Source organism: Dunckerocampus dactyliophorus, chromosome 3 (genome assembly GCF_027744805.1).
Source record: "Dunckerocampus dactyliophorus isolate RoL2022-P2 chromosome 3, RoL_Ddac_1.1, whole genome shotgun sequence".
Taxonomy (NCBI): domain Eukaryota; kingdom Metazoa; phylum Chordata; class Actinopteri; order Syngnathiformes; family Syngnathidae; genus Dunckerocampus; species Dunckerocampus dactyliophorus.
This window is the reverse complement of record NC_072821.1, coordinates 2,589,141-2,609,167: the sequence shown is the minus strand read 5'-3', so window position 1 is coordinate 2,609,167 and position 20,027 is coordinate 2,589,141. Positions and strand designations below refer to the sequence as shown.

Genomic DNA, 20,027 nt, shown 5'->3' with positions numbered 1-20,027 from the left:
TGAGAAGAGCAGAGTTACGATGCTGGAGTTGTAACGACCCTACCTACGGAGAAAACTCATTTCGGCTGCTTGTACTCGCGATCTTGTCCTTTTGGTCCTCACCCAAAGCTCATGACCATAGGTGAGGGTAGGAGCTTAGATCCACCTGTAAATTGAGAGCTTTGCCTTTTGGCTCAGCTCCGTCTTCACCACAACAGACCGATGCAGAGTCCGCATCACTGCAGACTGCACCAGTTTGCCCGTCGATCTCACGCTCCATCCTTCCCTCACACGTGAACAAGACCCCGAGGTACTTAAACTCTTCCACTTGGGGCAGGATCTCATCCCCAACCCGGATATGGCACTCCACCCTTTTCCGGGCGAGAACCATGGAATCGGACTTGGAGGTGCTGATTCTCATCCCGGCCGCTTCACACTCGGCCGCGAACCGATCCAGTGAGAGTTCGAGAGTTCCACAGCATCTGCAAAAAGTTGAAATATTTGGAAAATGAAAAAAAACAACAGCAAAAATGGGGGAAGAAAGAGCAAGGTTGATACTAATAATAGGCTTTTTCACCTATATCACTAAGCTGAGGTTTTCTAGAAGTATGTATAACTTCTTAGAATATGTGTTCCTTTACAAAATATCAAAGTGGCCCTCGTTGGAAAAAGTTTGGAAACTCCTGATTTAAAGGATATTAGTCCATTTATTTTACGTTTTTACTAACCAAAAAAATAATTATTTAAATTGAATAACGAAGGGGCAAAATTGTCAAGAGTGCATTAGTTTGAGTCCTTTGTGTCTCTTTAAATAAATGCAAATGCACCCGTCGGTCACTAGAGGGCAGCATTCTACAGCGTTTGTAAACCATACAAACGTACACACTCACTGGCCACACCATTAGGTACACCTGATGCGCACAATATAAGATGTGTATAAAAATAATTATACCTTCAAAATACAATATTGATCGCTTTTAATTCAGTTATGATTATAATGATAATAATGTGCAGAGTTTTAAGCAGTAAAATTAGAAATGATGACACTTTTGCACAGTATTTCTCAGTTAAAACAGTTTATTCTATTATGTTTTTAAGACAAAATAACCTCTCCCAGCTGACACCTTTACCCATCCTGACGTCAGGAAGCCCCTCCTCTGACAACACCGGTGACACATTAGCAGGTCGGCGTGTTGTTGCCCCCTCATCAGGAAAAGCAGGAGCGGGGTGGGGTGGAAATGAAAGGGAATGGTGTTTATTCCCAGAGCTCAACCTGCACTGTTGGGCCTGTCAGTCTTTACCGCAAAACCCCCGAGGGGAGAAGGCATCCTGAGCTTCCTTCCTTCCATGCTTCTTCAATCATTCATCATCCCAACTGCTTGATTATTTAAAAAAAGAAAAAAAAAAAGCTAACGAGGCTTTGGTGCCTGTGTACGAGGAGAAGTAGCGGGATATGGCGACAGTGTGGCGTAGCCGGAGGTGAGATGCACCCTGTGGCTTCACTCACATACATCAACCCCCACCCAAGTGCCTTGTCTCTCATACACCAACTTCCCTAAGCACTTCAGCACATTTTGGATCTTGCAAAACTTTTTAACGCAGGCAAAAACTCCCCCTCCTCCCTCCACAGTTCAGTTTGTGTACGTGCAAGACATTTGCAGCGCCCCTATTGGTTGTTCGTGGTTAATGGCTGGAGGACAATGTTGCTAAGTACTAGAGGTGCCCATGCAACTATATTTTGATTGATGGCAGCCATGTTTTTCAACCAATCTTGCTAAAATTGCAGAGACGCATGCTTGCCAGTCACCTAAAGATATGTACCAAGTTTCATGCTGGTTCGCCTAAACACCTTAAAGTTCCATTTTTTTTTTTATTTTTTAGTGTATTGAGCTGTTGGAGACATTTCAAGTCAATCAAAATCATGGTATTTAGTAACAAAGCATATTATTAAAAAAAAAAGTTCCGGGATCGGATTGGCAGCCAAAAAATGTAGATTGGGACATCCCTAGGCAACACACCAGGGGTACGTGTTTTGACACATTTTCAGCTTTTTGCGTGCAGTAGTTCAGGAGTGGAAGAGTTACGCTGTGTCCTAATCTTATTTTCAATGTGTTTATTACGGATGACTTTTAAAAGTTGTTATGCACAGTAGGGTTTGGTTGCAAAAAGAATGTGTGTTGGTGAAAATGTCTCCAAAAATGTTTTCTCCGTGTGTGTTTCTTTTTTCCTGCCAGCTCTCCCTGTCCTTCCTCTGTTGTGTGGGGGCAGCGGATAGCAAATTATGCCTCGCAACAAAACAGAAACTGCTTACTTCTCTCCATCAACCTTGCTGCGTCTGCTAGCTAGCTAAAAGCTGGTGTCGTTCGTGATGTTTTGTCATCAATCAAGTAGACCGTTTGCCTGCCCTTTTGACCTTTAAACCTTTCCTGCTGCTTTCTTCTTAAGCTCTCCGTTGCCTTTCCCCCCTTTTTTAAACCTTTTAATTGTATTTGTACTGATATTCTTATTATTCTCTGTTTCTCCCTTTTCTGTATTCCCTTTCCTCTCTCTCTCTCTCGCTCTCTCTCTGCTTGCCACAGTCGACAGTGACCTCTCAGACCACCAGGCAGTGTCCTTTGACCCCGGCCAAGGTGGCGCCGTCTCCCTCTCCCGCTCCTTCCAGCCCTGCTGTTCAGACCTCCTCTTCCTCTTCTTCCTCCTCCTCCTCTACCTCCTGTCCCGCACTTCGCCCAGTGAGAGAACTCAATTTTTTTTCTATCTCCGGCTTTGTAACCTATTATTGAAACCTGACTGTACACAGCAGGGGTCCTCAATTACGTTTGTCCGAGGGCCACAGTTTTGTCTGTGGAGGCTGGATGGTATAGGTAAAAAAAAAGTGTAGACAGTAGGTAATAATCCAGTGAGGTTCATTTGGTCTATCATGAATACATTCTAAACAGTTCTTTTTTACAGACCAGAGGTAGCTAGCTTTTCATACCTGACAGTTTAGACTGCTCACTTGCAGATGTATGGTCAACTAGCTAAATCTGGTCTGTAGAAAAAGAAGTGTTTTAAATGTACACGGAGGGATTTGAACCCCCAGCCCCGTGTACCAAAACTTAGCAGTCCAAAGCCACTGATAACAGGAAACAAATTGCATGACATAAATGGGCACCTCTGCCTCAGGTGTTGTTTTACAGGCCAAATAAAAGGCTTTGACAGGCCGGATGTGGCCCACGGGCCGCCTATTGAGGACCGCTGGCATACAGTATGCGAGAAAAGTGAGTGCGCCCCTCATATTTCAACAAGTACAGGTATTTCATTAGATATTGTCAAGGGACAATACATGGAAAGTACACTTGGATATACTTTAGAGAGTAGTCAGTGTACAGCTTGGACAGGAGTATATGTGAAAATGAGTCAATACACGGCCATTCTTGTGTAAATAGTTGTCAACACAAGTGATTACACCTCACAGTGAACATGTCCAAATGGTGTCCCTGGTTTGAGTATTTAGTACGAGCATCATTGTTATCTAGTACGGCCTTAATCCTCTTGGGCATGGAATTGGAATATGGGCGTGTAATGCCTGTGCTTCTCCTGGATGTGAGACACCTTGCGCCCCTCCACCTTCCTTCCTTCCACTTGAGGATGCTACCTACAGGTGCTCAGTAGGGTGCACTCCATCACCTTCATCTTTCCCTCAGCATGGAGTGTGTCATCTTGTAGGTGTGTTCGGGCTCCTTATCATGTTGGGAAACTCTCACGCGGACCATTTTCCGGGTTTCACTGCTTCACAGTGTCACAGTGCATGTGGGAATTCAGGTTTCCGCTCGATGAACCGCAGCTCCCACAGTGGCGGCAGCACTCGTGCAGCCCCACAGCCATGCTCCACTGTAGGCAGGCTTGCTAAAAGACTCTTAAAAGACGCCATAAAAAGAAAGGCGGCCATGCTCTGCGTCACAGTGCACCCCAGTGGCGGCAGCACTCGTGCAGCCCCAGACTGTGACACGACTGCGACCGTGTTTGGCTGTAGTCAAGACAAAATGTGTGTTGCGTCATTTTCAGTGTATGCTAAATCTATACTGTTATACAAGCCGTACACTGACTACTCCTTCATGTCTATAGTGTTCTTCTCCCTTGAGAAGGCAAACTGTTAAAATGTGAGGTGGTGTACTCATTTTTGTTACTTTTTTTTTGTGCACTACTTGTCTCGAGATGGTTGTGTACGCTATGCATTTTAGCTTCATTCACACCTGGTTTTGGAGCTGCCTGATGTGATCACATGACGTGTATGTTGGTGCCCAGTGTGAACACGGCCCTGGGGGATCTACAGAAGGGTGTCAGACTGCTTTAAACTCATTTTATGTTCATTTCTTCCCTCACATATTGTCTCAACATGTAAAGGTGGAGGAAAACATCCACTAGCTCGTGTTAAGAATGTTAAAAGCAGGTCTTGCTTGTCAGGTGTAGAACCACCAAGAAAAAGCCTTTCTCAGCCTCCAGCTCGTCACCAACCCCCTCCCTCCTCCTCCTGATGTCCTCCTTGTCTGTTAAGCGATGTCCAAGAAGTCGTCGCACCAGATGTGACAGGAGTGCCGCGGCGCCCGCCTCCTGTTCTCCGTGGCCTTGCTGCGAGCCAGGCGTCACGTCCTGTTTATCTCTCTTGTCTCCCTCCTCGCTCTTTACAGAAGGGCCCCGTGGCGCCGGCCGTGGCGGTGACGGCTCCGCAGCAGACCCCCGTGGTTATGGCCCCCCAGGCCCCGGCCCAGGCCGCCTCCCAGCCCGCGCAGCCTCCGCAGACGGCCCCTGGAGGTCCTGTCGTGTCCCAGGTCTGCTTTCTCTCTCTCTTTCGCTATCTCTTCCTCTCTTATTGCCCTACGCCCGCCGCCCGGCCGGTGCGAGTGTTGTCACAGCTGCCAGCAGGCTGGCTGTGTCACAAACCCCGACTCCTCTCACAGCTGGCCGCAGACAAAGAGTCTCACACGTGCCCACGCCATACATTCACACAAGCAAAGCCAACCCAAGGACATGCAGACACACACTTGCAGCAAAATGCAAACATGGACGCTGCACTCGACCACGTTACATAACATAACTTTTTAGCTAATCTCACTGTTCATGTCTTTCAAGCGCAAAAAGAAGTTATACACGGAACTGTAATCGTACTGTAGCAGTGGAGAAACAGTAATTTCGTAGTGATTTGACAATAAGTTCATAATTTTTAGCCATTAGCTTTTTTATGACTACTGATACCATTATAGAAGCGTATAAGACACAAAAAAAGCCGAAAAAACACCAAACACAGGAGAGGGCGCAGAAGAGATCATCTCATGGGGGAGTTCTCAAATGGTGTCAACCTGGGACCCACAGTTTCCAATGCTCACCAAGAAAATGTATTTATTTGCTTTTCTTAAATTGCTTAGGTCATTTGTTTAGACGTGAGTACACATAATTGCATGTCCAAAGTGCATTTAAGAGGTTTTTATTCAGGAAATGAGGAGGAACCCGATGACCGCCTGCATATGAATAATGCATGAATTAAAATTGATATGAAAATTGCACTAAATTAGACCACAATATCTGATATTTCATTTATCACTGTGTAACGAGTTTATACTAAGGAAGTAGATGATTAAAATACCCCCAATTTGACCTCACATTAAAAAAAAAAAAAGAGTCAGACATTGGTTATGTGCTACATATTGTAATGTCATTTTTGATGAGCTGTCTGCGTGCGACCCACCGCAGAACGATTCCACAACCCAATTTTGGGGCAGTTTTTCATTCAGATTGTGGCTTCTTGATAGGGTTTTGGACCATAATATCAACATATTTTATATGGACTTCCGAGTCATTTGACAGTTTGAACCCTTGGGGTTGAGATCACACTGTGGATAGCGCCACCTACTGAGGCGGTGGTTTTAATTAAGTCATAGCGACTAAACCTTGCATGTAATAGTACTCATATATTATAGTTACATACTATAAACCATATGTGCCAAACAACAAAAAACACAAATAGCAAGTGCCTCATCGACCTCAAAGAACAAAATGCTTACGACGATCTGCACAATTTACCAATTTTTTACGTTTCAGTGATTCCTCTGATGTTACTGGGCTAAAAGTGGCCACAATATTATACGTATACTCTATACATATATATGCTGAGATTCAGACTGAAAGTAACAATAATTTAACCATTAAAGAGGCATAAGACAGTCAAAAGTGATCATTTTAACCACACAACAAAACATGCTGGGAAACGCGTAACCTGCCAATTCCTCAGCTGCAAACTCTTGCGGTTGTTTGGCGACCTAAGGATGGCTTTGAGTTTTGGCCCCCTTTGTGATTCAGTTTGACAGCCCTGCTATAAATGCTCCAATACTCTTGCCTCTGTTCAAGTAACAGCAGAGTCTCTTATAGTCGCCAAAGGAGTGGTGTACAAAACCAAATAACTGCCGGCGTGTCTAAATAGTGCCAGGTCAAAGAACATTCTGTGGCAGTTGGCAACCTCATGATGATGTTGTTGTTGTTTTTTTTAAACGCCACAAGATGGCGGTAACTGCATGTAAAGTATCACACGTGGTTAGCATCTAGCAGCTTAATCGACCTCTGAATGCGCTTTAAAATGTCTGCTGTGTGGAACTCATGCGTGCTAGACTCACCATCTTGTTTACCATGAACTCTCCTTACCGCTATTGCAACTTTGGTTCTGTCGCTGCTGTGTTGTGCAACATACTTGAAGGAGGACCATGAAGGACCATGTGGTCAAAGACATTACATACATTTTCATTTCTACTTTCTCATGCACACCAAACTTTAATAAAGTTATAAAAAGTTACATTGTATGTAATGAGTTTTCGCATTTTGGAAATAGCAGCCTCTCTCCTCTATCGCCTGCTTCCAGTTAAAGCCCCATCCTCTGGAATAAACGCCCCGGCTATAACTCATTCAATCACAACTGGCCATTTTAGACGTTTTTGACTGATCTTTCAAGGCACACAGAATATTGTGTTCTATGGCTTTATAAACTTGGAAGCTACCAAAACAAATATACCACAATATACCAAATACCCATACAAGAAAGATAAACAATATACAATAAACCTATAACATAAACCTAGCCAAGTATGTCAAGTATGAGATTACCAAGTACGATAAATGTAGGCACTGAAGGTATTCAACAGGAAAGTGATGCTGTAAATGAATTAATAATATTGCACATAGGGATGTCCCGATCTGCTCTTCGGGATCGTGATCGGCTGCCGATCCTCTGTATTGGTGAAGATCGGATAATATGGGCTTCCGCCCCGGGATCAGGCCGATCCGGTTGCACGTTGGTAACTCTGAGCTACACTCCAGCATGGTAGGTGCAGTAAAGCGCCTAAAGCTGGTTGCCACTCGACTCCCGCCACCCGCAAGAAGAAGAAAACACAACATCACCATGCAGACATGTCCGCGGTGTACCGTGGCGAAGTTAGGACTTTCGATATTCAGCTCCGAATAGGACTTATTATTATTAAAAAAACAAACAAACATAAAAAAACGATCAGTACCAGATTGGATCGACAAGACTATAAAAAAAAAAACAACACTGATCGGATCGGAAGCCAAAAAATGTGGATTGGGACGTCCCTAATTGCATATGTTGACAGGCGGGTGTTAAGAAAATATATATACGCGTTCATTTGGAGTAGTTGGGTTATTTACATGAAAATGAAGAAAAATATATAGCACATTATACAACAACTGTTTAGTAGAAGTAGAAATGACTAAGTAATGGCAATGGATAAATAGTAGAGTAGTGCCAGTGGAGAAACAGAGAAAACCTACAACACGTTCAGGTAGAGTGGATGAAAGACCTGCGGTAGCGCTTCGTCGTACATTGTGGGTCCAACATTGTGCCAAATATAATGTAACACCATGAACTATTTCCAATTTTCACATTTGGAACTGAACTGTGTGTGTGTGTGTGTGTGTGTGTGTGTGTGTGTGTGTGTGTGTGTGTGTGTGCGCACATGCAGATGTGTTAAAATTTCCCTACAATGCGTAACCTTCTGCACGCTACACTCCTCCCCACTCTCTCACTTCCTCCTTCCTGTCATGTGTGATTTTTCCGTTGAAATGACCCTGCCGAACATTTATCAAATTCACTTCTGCCACCTTGTGGCCTTTTTTATGGCTTAAAAAAAGTGCTCTGAAATGTTAATGCATCAGTGCAGAGTTGCATCATCACCTCTTTTTGCCTCTCGCGCACAAAAACATAAAAGACGTAAAAATACGTTGTTGGGATTGGGCATCCTGGATTATAAAAACGTGTAAATAAGTCTTTGATGTTGAAAGAATTAATTACAGCATTTCCATTTAAATCACCTTGCAGATACATTTTCAGTGTTTTGATTATCATCCCTGGTAACACAAAAGGTCATTTCTGTCTCTCTCATGACAGGAAATGCAGGAGAACGTGAAGAAGTGTAAAAATTTCCTGGCCACCCTCATCAAGCTGGCGTCCCACAATTCTCCGTCTCCCGAGACCTCCAAGAACGTCAAAGCTCTGGTCCAGGACCTGCTGGTGAGCATCGTCCAACAAATCGGAGTTGGCAGGCTTGACTAGTGAATTTAGTGAATTTTCTCGCTGTGGGATAAATAAAGTACAAATACAAATACAAATGAAGGTGTAGTGAGCCTCTCCTGCCTGTAGATGGCGGCATGAAACCCTCGCTTCCTCCCCTCCTATTATTATTTGAAATGACATAAATAATGAGCCGCTGTGCCTGGAAGGAAACAGGATGAGCACCGTGTTTAAGTCTCCTAGGTTTACATCATGTAAGGTCTTTCATTTGAAGTGGGGTTCATTGTTCTGTTCATCTTTCCTGTCTGCGTGACATAAAAAAAAAAAAAGGATGCAAAGATCGAGCCTGAGGAGTTCACCAGCCGGCTGCAGACGGAGCTCAAGTCCTCGCCGCAGCCTTACCTGGTGCCCTTTCTTAAGGTGGGACCCTACATTAACCATCTTTCTAATGTATGAGTTAACCTTTGACAGATGGGGCTCCACTAAAAATGACCCGTTAAATGACTCACCGATCTCATCACTAACCTGCACCCTTAAATCATCCCCTCCTTTCTGGTTCCCTATGCTGCCCCTTTTGTATGTCTTCCTAAAGTGACCCAACCACCCCCCAGCCCCCAAAGTAACACTCCCTTTGCACTGTTGCTAGTAATGTCTAAGGCTGACACTAGAATGATATACACACACACACACACACACACACACACATACACACGGCCCTCTGGCCTGATTTCTGACTGTGTGTGACAGTGGCCCCAGTAGCCGTGCCTGCCAGTAGCCAGCAGGTTTCTCCAGCCAAGCATGATGAGCGTCACATCAAGGCAGCAGAGCGCCCGATGCGGCTACAAACACATGTTGTCATGCAATGTTAAGTCGCTTGCGTCCAAAAATTGCCTGGAATATTTTCTTTGTGTGTGTGCGTGTGTGACAGTGGTCCGATCACAAATAGCTAATGGCGTATGTAGTGTTTGTGTACACTGGGAAATATCCTGATATAACGGTTTCATGTTTTTGCTCTAAAAGTGCTGCAACTTTTGTTTCTGTCCTCCCCGCCCCGTCAACAGAAAAGCCTCCCGGCCCTGCGGCTATCTTTGCTCAACAGTCAGCAGTCGCTGACCCAGCCCCCGCAGCAGGGAGTCAAACCGGTGCCCGGCGGCACGCCTCCCGCCGCCGTTGCGAGTGGGCCAACCGTCCACATACGCCACCCGAACAGTGTCAGCACCACCGCCGGTGCTGTGGGACATGCAGCTGCCATGGTATGTACGCAGCTGGAACACACTACTTTTTAATTGAACTGAGCTCTTAGAGCTCTCATGAATGGAGTTCACAAATTCCACGCAGCACCCCTTTGACTTCATGTATTTCTATTTAGGATGAAAATAATATTTCTTTATAGTTTTTTATATATATATATATATATATATATATATATATATATATATATATAGCTTTTACATTTTTCAACTATTGTAAATGTGTCTCAGAGGTCTCACATTGGAATGCATTGGAAGTGTGATGTCGGAAAGCCCAACAGTTGAAAAGTGCTTTTAGTAAGCAAACACTGTTTTATGTGTCTGTCGCTTTAATGCTAATGAGCTGCATTTGTGCACGCTTGTCTCCAACAGCGTGTGTCACCAAGAAGCGCTTCTTGGTGCACTTTATCCACTTTTTACATATGCAGTGTGGGTATGCACTTGTCCAACGTTATAGATACTGTATATCACATACAACGCTGTACAAAAGGAGTGGGACAGGAAGACACAAACGTTAGCAACACTAGCACAGCTATGTGAGCTACAGTGCGAGCGTCACACTCACATTTTAACAGCAACATCATGCTAGGTTCACTTATTCGCTGAAGAAAATTAAAATGATCAAACTTACAGCTCAGATGTCTGGAGCTGACTGACAGATAGTTGGCAGAGCTCCAGGGTTTGTTTAAAGATTTGTAGAGAAGCCTGCTTTTTTGCGCGCCATTTTTAGGATATGCATAAAAAATGACATACAGTCTTCCTTTGCGCCATCATGGTTCGACCATTGCTCCCTCACTCTCGCAGTTTTTTTTAAATTAATTAATTAATTAATAAAAGTCCGCTGTTTTGTGGCTGACTGTGGATTATTATTAAAATAATTATTATTAATAATAATAATAATAAGTTATCTGTAGTATTCTGGTCACTAGGCGTCAGTAATGTTACATGAGATTAGATTAGATTACCTTCACACTGCATGGAGTCACATGAATTAGTTCTTCTCCCAGTTGTTCTCCCATTCCGTGTGGAAGTGGTAGTTTTTGGCATCTTATTTTGTCCTTCTTCCCCACTCCGTTTGAAACACTTTCTTAAATTTAGAATAAATAAATAGGAGGTTAACTAGTTAGCTCGGCAGCATGCTATGGTTAAGGCGGCGGCCGGCTCATGTGTCCCTGCAGTGATCCCATAGCCTGCGCATTACAGTTGAGCAATGTATTGTAAACAAAGACTAATAGGAGTGTAAAGGTGACTATAGGGGTGTTATTTCGTGTCTGCAAGGGTCTAACAATGGTAAAATGTTTAGAAAGTCATAAACAGGTTTTTCTATGCTGCAACTACAAAACATTCCATTTATTAATATTAAATCCTACTTTGTGGAAATTGACTTGTCGCGGGTGTGGAATCAACTAACCGCGAGAAATAATATTTGTGCTTGTTCTCAGAGCATTCAAACCTGCAATAAAAGCCTGTTGTTCCGGCGATCAATTTTGGTGCTTGTGTGTCTCGCTGAACATTACAGTAACATTACTGACACTTAGTGACCAGTGTAGAATACTACATATTCACTGCCTCTTGAATATGTCTTCTGAATGCCTTATATTTGTATTTTAGCTCATTTAGCCATTGTTATGCTTGAAAATGCTTCATTTTGACAAAAAATAAGTAAAATTTTGGAAATAATGGACTGTATGGAGTTACGAAACGGCATGATTTATTAATTAACATACATTTTTGAAAAACTGTGATAGAGTGAAGCCATGACTCTCGGTATTTTTGACCTGAAAATATTAGAAGGCAGCACACTTTAAGCTTCTTGTATTCCACTGACTTCCCAGTCAAAGCTTAGGTTGAGGAACTGTTGAGCATTTGCCATTTACGTGCTCCAACATGTTGCCATTTAACTGCATTAGTTGTTCGTCTTTCCATTTTTTCCCCCCATATGAAATAATGGAAATAGAAATGTCACAAAGTGTCACCGTCATAACACCTTTATCAACTGTACAGGAATGTTTTAATTAAGTAACAGTTTTTTACATGTTTAGCTGTCATACAAGTGTAATAAGAAATGAACCACTACAAAACATTTTTCACCCTTAACTTGTGTTTACAAGCATGCATCAACACCTCCTCTCGGCAGACTGGGTTCTGTAGCCATGATGCGATGGTGGAAAACAACCTCCCTTTTTAATAAATAGATTATCATCACTTTGATAGAAAGTGGTAGAATAGTTTTGTGTAGTGGACCCTGCAGAAGCTAAAAAAATTAACCCCTGTAGGCGCCAGAGGTTTTTTTTTTTTTTTCAGTTTTGACATTACTATTTCAAAAAGTTGTAGCTTGAAAATGGTTAGAGAAAAATCATCAGTAAGACCCACAGTTTGTGGTGGGAGTAAGTGTACTCATCTAATGTGCATATTATGGCGTCATCTGTCATGCTAACCCAGCCATCGTCATTTACAGCGGGACCTTGAACACCACTGCTGGCTCAAAGGCTATTATTACTGCTATGATTACATAGATAGATATAAAGTATCCATCTATTATACCTATGAATATTGTCATTATATTCTCAGTTCATATCTATCATCGAGCATCGGCTCAAGTGTGCTGCGTGTGGACTGTAACGGCGAGCGGACACGCTGCCGCATGCACAAGGGGCTTCAATGTCTATAAACTTAGAAACTTCCCATAGAAATGTCAAAAACAAAAAGTTGGTCAGATCGAAGTAACAGATGTCCGCCATCTCCTGTTGTAAAGTATTACCTGCACGAGGCACCACATTTGCAGACATGGCTTGTTGAATTCAGCAATGTTGCTTGTCGCAATGTTGCTTGTCACAATGTTGCGACTTTGGCGCTTAAAGGGTTTTCAATATCTGAGTGAAGAGGTCAAAAATACTTATTTTTGATGATTTTTTGTGTCTTACTTTGTTAGGCCAATCTACATAAGAATTTGGTAAATTTGGTAAAAATGGCCTTTGGGTAAATCAAATTTTCTTGTTCTTTTATCTCCCAGATTTGTGTACATATCACTAAGATAAGCAAATAGGTCTAACATGGTCCAACTGTTAGTCCAAATTAAGTATTTTTTGAGCTTCATTTCAGATATTTCATCTGGATTAGATGTCTTTTTTGCAGTGGAAACAGCATTGAGACAGATATTCTGTCCCTACTGGTGGAAAAGCGCATTACGGGCAATTTTCCTCGGCCGCACTCATCTTTGTTTGAAACTTTATCAGCTAACCTGCAGCGTCAAGTGAAGCGAACCAGCAAAGTTGTTTTATACTTGATTCAACTCACACCAGCGCAGATCTGCGGGTGTGTGAGTACGTGCACGTGGTCATTATGCAACTGCACAGAGCACGGGCGTCTGGGTGTGGGACGGAGTGGGTCAGGCGAGGTCAGACGAGTCTGGTCCGGGCAGAAGAGTACGGGAGAGCCACAGGGTGCTCTTCTGTCTTTCTCCAATTTTCCGTCCTTGCGCACACACACACACACACACACACACACACACACACACACACAGACACAGTCGGTGTGTATCTTCCCCTACATCACTCACCCATCTTCCTCCCTCCCTCCATTAACCGGCAGAGGGTGAAGCGAGGTAACTAGGTCAGCCCCGGGTCAATTTTAAAGCAATGTGGCGGCCGGCCGCAGTCTATGTCCAGAACATGCCTCTGGTCCCTCTCGCTCGCTCTCCCTCTTTCCCTTTTCTCTCGCTCACACTCTTTTCACATACACACCAACACAACTACACAACATAAGTTATCACACAAAACATTAGGAAATGACAGCCTCTGGCTCGCCAACAGTTTGTTGAATTAGGCCAAATAAAATCTGCTTTCTGCTACCACTGTACTGCGGGAAGCATTTCTGAGGCTATTATGGAAGACACTTGACTTCAAGTGAGTACAGTACACGCTGTGTGCAAGTGGGCAGTTGCAGTTTGGCACATTTTTAAAATGAATCGAAGGGGGATAATGAAAACTGTGCTTAACTACTATGCACTGCAAAAGTATAAAGAGACTATACGACTTATTTTTCAATCACCTCTTTTATTGACGTTTTTACAAGTTATGCAAGATAAAGAAAAATATGAAACCATCTTAGTGCAAATTCTTCCACAGGAATGTTCATTTACAGTGTTCCCTCGTTTATCGTGGGGCACAGGTTGCCAAAATAGCCCGCAATAAGTGAAATCCGCGATGTAACCAACTTACCAAACTATATGTTTTAAGGCTTTAAAAACACCATACACTTTATACACTTTTCTCAGACAGGCAATTACATTTTCTCACATTGCTCTCTTGTTTAAACACTCAAAAAATTTCAAACCTTCGTTTGAATTGTAACGATCAACCTACAGGTCTGACACGAGATATTATTAAGTCACTCATGCGTATTTCACCCCCGTGACCCTGCCTTTTCATCCTGGCGCCGTTCCACTGTACTGTAGCGTTTTTGTATCCTTGTTAAAACATGTTGCTGCGGTACTCCTCCTGTTGCAGTCCTCCTCCTTTGAACTGAAGATTCATTTACAAGCGAGCAAGCTAGAGATGACACAGGAGACACGGCAGGGCGGCGCGAAGGATATTGATGGTCCACGGCCAATCAGGACGCAGAAAACAATGGGCGGTGCAGACAGATGAGAGAGGGAAGAGAGAGACACTCAACTTCCCACAATGCAATTTTTCTTAAAGGATCAGGCCCGGCCTGTTACAGCATTTTTACGATAAAAAACATAACTACTACACTCAACTTCCCATAATGCAATTCTTCTTAAAGGGCCAGGCTCAGCTTGTAAGAGCGTATACGCTGTAAAAAAAAAAAAAGCACTAAAATTGCACCAAAAAATCCATGAAACAGCCAGTCCGCAAAAGGTGAACCGAGATGGAGCGAGGGAACAATGTACGTTATCCCCTCAAGCGAGAGGCTTGATAACATCTGTCTGAACAGTGGAACCCCAGCAAGCGTTGTTTTCAACGTCGAAAGTGTACACCAACATTTTTGCCCGGATTTGAAATACGATTGAGAACCTGTAATATTAATGCCTTATCTGTACAAACCGCTGTATGAGTTGCTGGCACCAGCGTCGTTGAAGCATGAATAAAGACACTAACAGACCTGCCAACCTTGAAGGAATTTTATGAGTACAGTTCCCACTGCCTCTCACGTCCCCCGGGGGGGGAGGGCCCGTCCCACTATTAGAGAAGCACTGCAGCATGGCGTTGATACAAAGTAACTACAATAGGATGTAGTCATGTGTGCCATTTCAAGCATATTAAAAAACATTGCTCCAAACTTTCTACCTGTGTTATTTTGTTCCCCAAAGTGTGTCGCTGAGTGGCCAGGGGTGTTTGCTGTCTGTGCCGAATGAATTCCTCCCACTCGTTTAGGCCCCTGCAGTGCATCTGTGGGGGGAAAAGATGGCCTTAGTCTTGTTTTTTTGTGTTTTTTTTTCCTTCTCACCCCTTGAACAGTAATATAGCATGTGTCAGGGAGTGGAAAACAAGGCGAAAAAAATATGCAGCAAGAAGCAAACTGGTAAGGAATGGATTGCTGAGCCCCAGGCCCGACCTGTGGCGGCTACACAGGAAGGAAGTACTCTAATAGCCCGGCACGGCCCCCCCGTTCACAGCCCCGCTCCTTCTATGTCTTTGCTGATTTTTTTTTTCTCCACACTGTCTTGATTTCTTGTTATCTTCATATTATCTTATGGGGGGATGAAAGGCAATGTAGGTCACACATACAGAAATGTGTGTAAATCAATCCCCATCATACACTTTATGGACAAAAGAATTGGGACATCCAAGCATGCCGGTCTAGCCTATCACCAAAACAATGAAATAAGTCATAAAAAACATGTGCCCCAACGTTTATTTCGACATTGGGCATTCAGGGTTCAGTTTTGCTGGTGTTGTTGTGTATGATAAACTTAAGAGGCTTTTGAGAGCCCTTAACCAGCTTCTTATTCATGCTAATAAATATATTAATTGAACAGTTGGAGCAGTGGGTTTCACATACCGTACCATACATGCCAATTTGACGGCGCAGTTTGTCAGTTTTCCAGGTGTAACCCTTTGAGACCAAGCTTTAAACCAAGGGTGTCCAAACATTTTCCACTGAGAGCCACATAGGGAAAAATTGAAGGATGCAAGGGCCGCTTATATGTTTTGTAAACCAACATCCATCCATCCATCCATCTTCTACACCGCTTATCCCCACTAGGCATGCTGGAGCCTATCCGAGCTGACTTCGGGCGAGAGGCGGGGTACACTGGTGGCCAGCCAATGGCAGGGCACATATACACAAACAACCATTCACACTCACATTCATACCTATGCACAATGTAGAGTATCCAATGAGCCTAACATGCATGTTTTTGGAATGTGGGAGGAAACCGGAGTACCCGGAGAAAACACGCACGCACGCACGCACGGGGAACATGCAAACTCCACACAGAGATGCCCATACAGAGATTCGAACCCAGATCTTCCCGATCTCCTGACTGTCTGGCTATAAACCAACATCAGCTTTGTGACAGCTGCAAAAGCGTATTATGAGTATGAACTTTGTATGGTCGTGGTTCGTATGGTCTTTTTCACATTTTTGCTGTTGTTTTTTTCTCCAAATACTTAAACTTTCTTCTTAACTAGTCTTTGTGAATTTTCTTTTCATAATATGATGACTTTATTCCCATAATATTATACATTTTTCCCCAACCCAGTTTTCCAAAAATTACAACTTCATTTTGTTTTGTTTTCGCCTCATAATATTACGGCTTTCAAAAAAATAATAATAATAATTTTAATAATTTATAGTACTATTTCAATTCTATGCTACTAAAATCACATTTGTTTTTCTCATAACATTTAACATCTCCATTTATTGTTGTAAAATTGTGACTTTTTTTGTCGTTACAATATTTTTGTCTTTGTATTCTGACCATATTCTTGTAAAATTACAGCTGTTTTTTTCCATTTCTGCTTTTGTTGATGTTTTTATAACATTTCTTAACAATTTCAACTTTCTTATTGTAGATTTTCTTTGAGTGATTATGATTTTTATTGCCAATAATACTATGACCTTATTCTCGTAATATTAGAACTTTTTCCGCAACCTAAATTTAAAAAAAATTACGATTTTTATCAATTGTTTTGTTTGTTTGTCATATTACGACTTTAAAAACTTTACGTTTTTTTCATGAACTCATTCATTACCAAAGACATATTTATATTTTTTTATAAACTTGAACGCCCGATCCCAAGGACGTATTTATAGGTCTTTTTGCGCGAGAGGCGAAAAAGAGGTGATGACGCAACTGCACAGTAAAAGATGTCACTTTTAAAGCAGTTTTAAGCCATAAAAACGGCCACAAGGTGGCAGAAGTGCATTTGACAAGAGCTCGCCATGGATCTTTTGCATGTGAAAACACACTCGACAGTAAGGAGGAAGTGAGAGAGCGTGGAGAAGTGTAGCGTGCTGAAGGTTCCGCATTGTAGGGAAATTTTAACGCATACACACGCGCGCACACAGTTTAGTTCCAAATGTGAAAATTGTAAATGGTTCATGGTGTTATATTTGTAAATAAGTTGTTATTTTGATGTAAAACAACCCTTTTTTGTGTTTATGTTGTGGTATAGTTGTTTACATATTTGAGCTGTCACAGAAGCCAAAAATATTTGTGTCAAAGTGAAAGTTATGCTTGAAATGGACCCTTTCACGAAAAGGTGGTTTTCTCCCTTTTCTAGTCGGGAACTGATATTTTCCTGAAACGTACCTATGTTCTACTGCTGATTACTAAAGAACGGAAAAAGGTAGAAACACACTTTTTATGTCCTGATGAAAGACGGGAGTCTAATCTTTGTTTTGGTAGGTTCCATGTTTCTATACTGTAGCCATGGAACACAATACAATAGTGTGTGTGCCCTGAAAAATCAGTCACAATCGTCTAAAATGGCCGCTACTGAAGGGGTTGTCTGCTGAAAATTGGCTTTATGCTACAAAAATTAAGTTATTTTCCCTCATAATATTACATTATTCATGCAAAATTGTGACTTTTTCTTCATAGATTACAACTTTTTTCTCGTAATATTTTACTTTATTATTGTAAAGTTACTACAGATTTTTTCATTTTTGCTGTTGTTGGGTTTTTTGTTTAGTTTTCTCCTTAAATTATATTTGAAAATGTGCCGCGAGCCACAAAAAAAAAACAAAAAAACAGCCGCGGGCTGAAAATGCCCCCCGGGCCGCACTTTGTACACCCCTGCTTTAAACAAAGCTAATCTATGCTAAAAATGCTAATTGAGGTTAGAAAACCCAGGTGAACTACAAAGACAGCAGTATTTAATTACCGTATTTCCTCAAATAGCGCTCTCAAGGACGTCTTCTTTTTTCTTTTTTTTAAACCCCAAAAAATGAGTGTGCCACTAGATGGCTCCAGTTACTGTACTTTTACTATGACTGATGCCGTAGATACTGTATCATTACCACACAGCACACACCACATGCAGAGCAGACGTGGCATTTGGAAAGCTGATATTTGCAGCAGAATTCAAAGGGGAATGCGTTTGAACGTTGCCACGTGCCCCTAGTAGCTCATTCATTCATTTTAACGCATGCATGCAGTAAAAATAAATGGCTTACCCCTGTTAGATGCCTGGTAATTTGTAGTTGACCAAATAATAATAATAATAATATTATTATTGTATAATTATAATTATAATATTATATAATATTATAATAATATTTTGACAGTGTTTACACAACAGTACTTTTTAACAATGTTTTGCACCCATGTGTACCTTTTCCACCAGTAATGACTATTATTATAAGCCAAGTAACTGTTGTCCCTCCTTCTTGCTTCAGGGCATGAAGACCACCGGCCCAGTAGGTGGACAAGTTCGTGTACCAGTGATGATCACACAGTCTGTGAGAGCTCAAGGTGAGACGTCCAGCTGGACCTCTGTAGGCCTTTCAAAATAACAAATTTTGCTACAAATTATTGGTGATAATTGATATTATTGGCAAAATTTTGACAATTGTTTTCATTAATTATTGTCATGAGAGGTGTAATGTGAGACATTAGCTTGACACAGAAGTTGCCTGTGTGTATGTTTTTGCAATATAGCAAGCGATGCTGTCTGTGAGCGCGCACCAATATGCACTGTTTTGTTTATATTTGCCGACCAAATGCATCAGTAAGCGTTGACTGTCGGGGCGAAGGCGCCGCTGCCCGAGCACCTCCATCAGTATTTTTTTTCCCCAGTTGTGAAAACTGTCCGTGTCGGTTGTCGGTGTTCATGCGCTTACCGTGTTGATTCTGTTTAAAACTGAAATATTTCCATACTGGGGCTGTGGCATTTGCCCTAGAAACCATCGCTTCTGTTCCTTCATTCATGGTAGCATATGCCAGCTCACGAAGCTAACTGCTAAACCCTCTGTATCCACTCACTAGTAGCCCCGCCTCCCTCCACAAAAAGGCTGAATGAGATGAGAGCTCACTCTCTCCGTTCATTCCACTATAGAACCAACACGCACAGACAGATGCAGAGTGAACCCTCACGTCATCCAGCCTGTGTGGCACAGAGAGACCATCAGATGAAACACACACACATACATGCACATATGTCATGTCATACCTTAACACTGCCATGGCAAGTCCGATATGATAGAGTGAAAAAAAGTTTTCCTCACATTTCCTGTGGAAGTGGTCCTTCCATTTCACGTGGAAGTGGTACATTTTTGGCTTCTTTCTTTGTGTTTTTTCCCCCCACTTGGTTTGAAACACTTTCTTAAGTTTAGAACAAATAAGTTGGAGGCTAACTAGTTAACTTGGGAGCTTGTCCCTGCACTGATCTTGTAGCCTGCACATTAGTGTTACGCAATATAGTGTAAACAAAGAATAATAGGAGTGTAAAGATGACTATGGGGTGTTACTCTATGTCTACAGGGCTCTAATAATGGTAAAAAAAATATTTAGAAAGCCATAAACATGTTTTCTATGCTCTAACTTGGAAAATATTCCATTTATTAATATTGAATCCTACTTTGCAGAAGTTCACTTTTTGCTGGCGGCTCTAGAAGCAATTAACCACGACAAACAAGGGACGACTGTACACTGTAACTCTGCACTTATCCAGAGATGCCATATATTACATACGACAAACGTGACTTTAAGCAGAGTGATACCAACATTAGCAAGACTGGCGTAGCTATGTGGGCTACAGTGCTAACATTACATT

At 42.2% G+C, this 20,027-nt stretch overlaps 1 protein-coding gene across 3 annotated transcripts in view; it reads left to right on the top strand.

The window, feature by feature from the left end:
- The window catches only part of LOC129178096 (transcription initiation factor TFIID subunit 4-like), a 115,626-nt gene that overhangs the window by 6,401 nt on the left and 89,198 nt on the right, over window positions 1-20,027 (top strand). For 2 of the 3 annotated variants that reach the window (XM_054769878.1, XM_054769880.1), the window contains exons 3-8: window positions 2,559-2,711; window positions 4,650-4,790; window positions 8,411-8,533; window positions 8,864-8,953; window positions 9,595-9,786; window positions 18,652-18,727. In XM_054769878.1, coding sequence (XP_054625853.1) covers window positions 2,559-2,711; window positions 4,650-4,790; window positions 8,411-8,533; window positions 8,864-8,953; window positions 9,595-9,786; window positions 18,652-18,727 — 775 coding nt within the window. The remainder of the gene's footprint in view (window positions 1-2,558; window positions 2,712-4,649; window positions 4,791-8,410; window positions 8,534-8,863; window positions 8,954-9,594; window positions 9,787-18,651; window positions 18,728-20,027) is intronic. The other variant, XM_054769879.1, reaches the window with a different exon arrangement.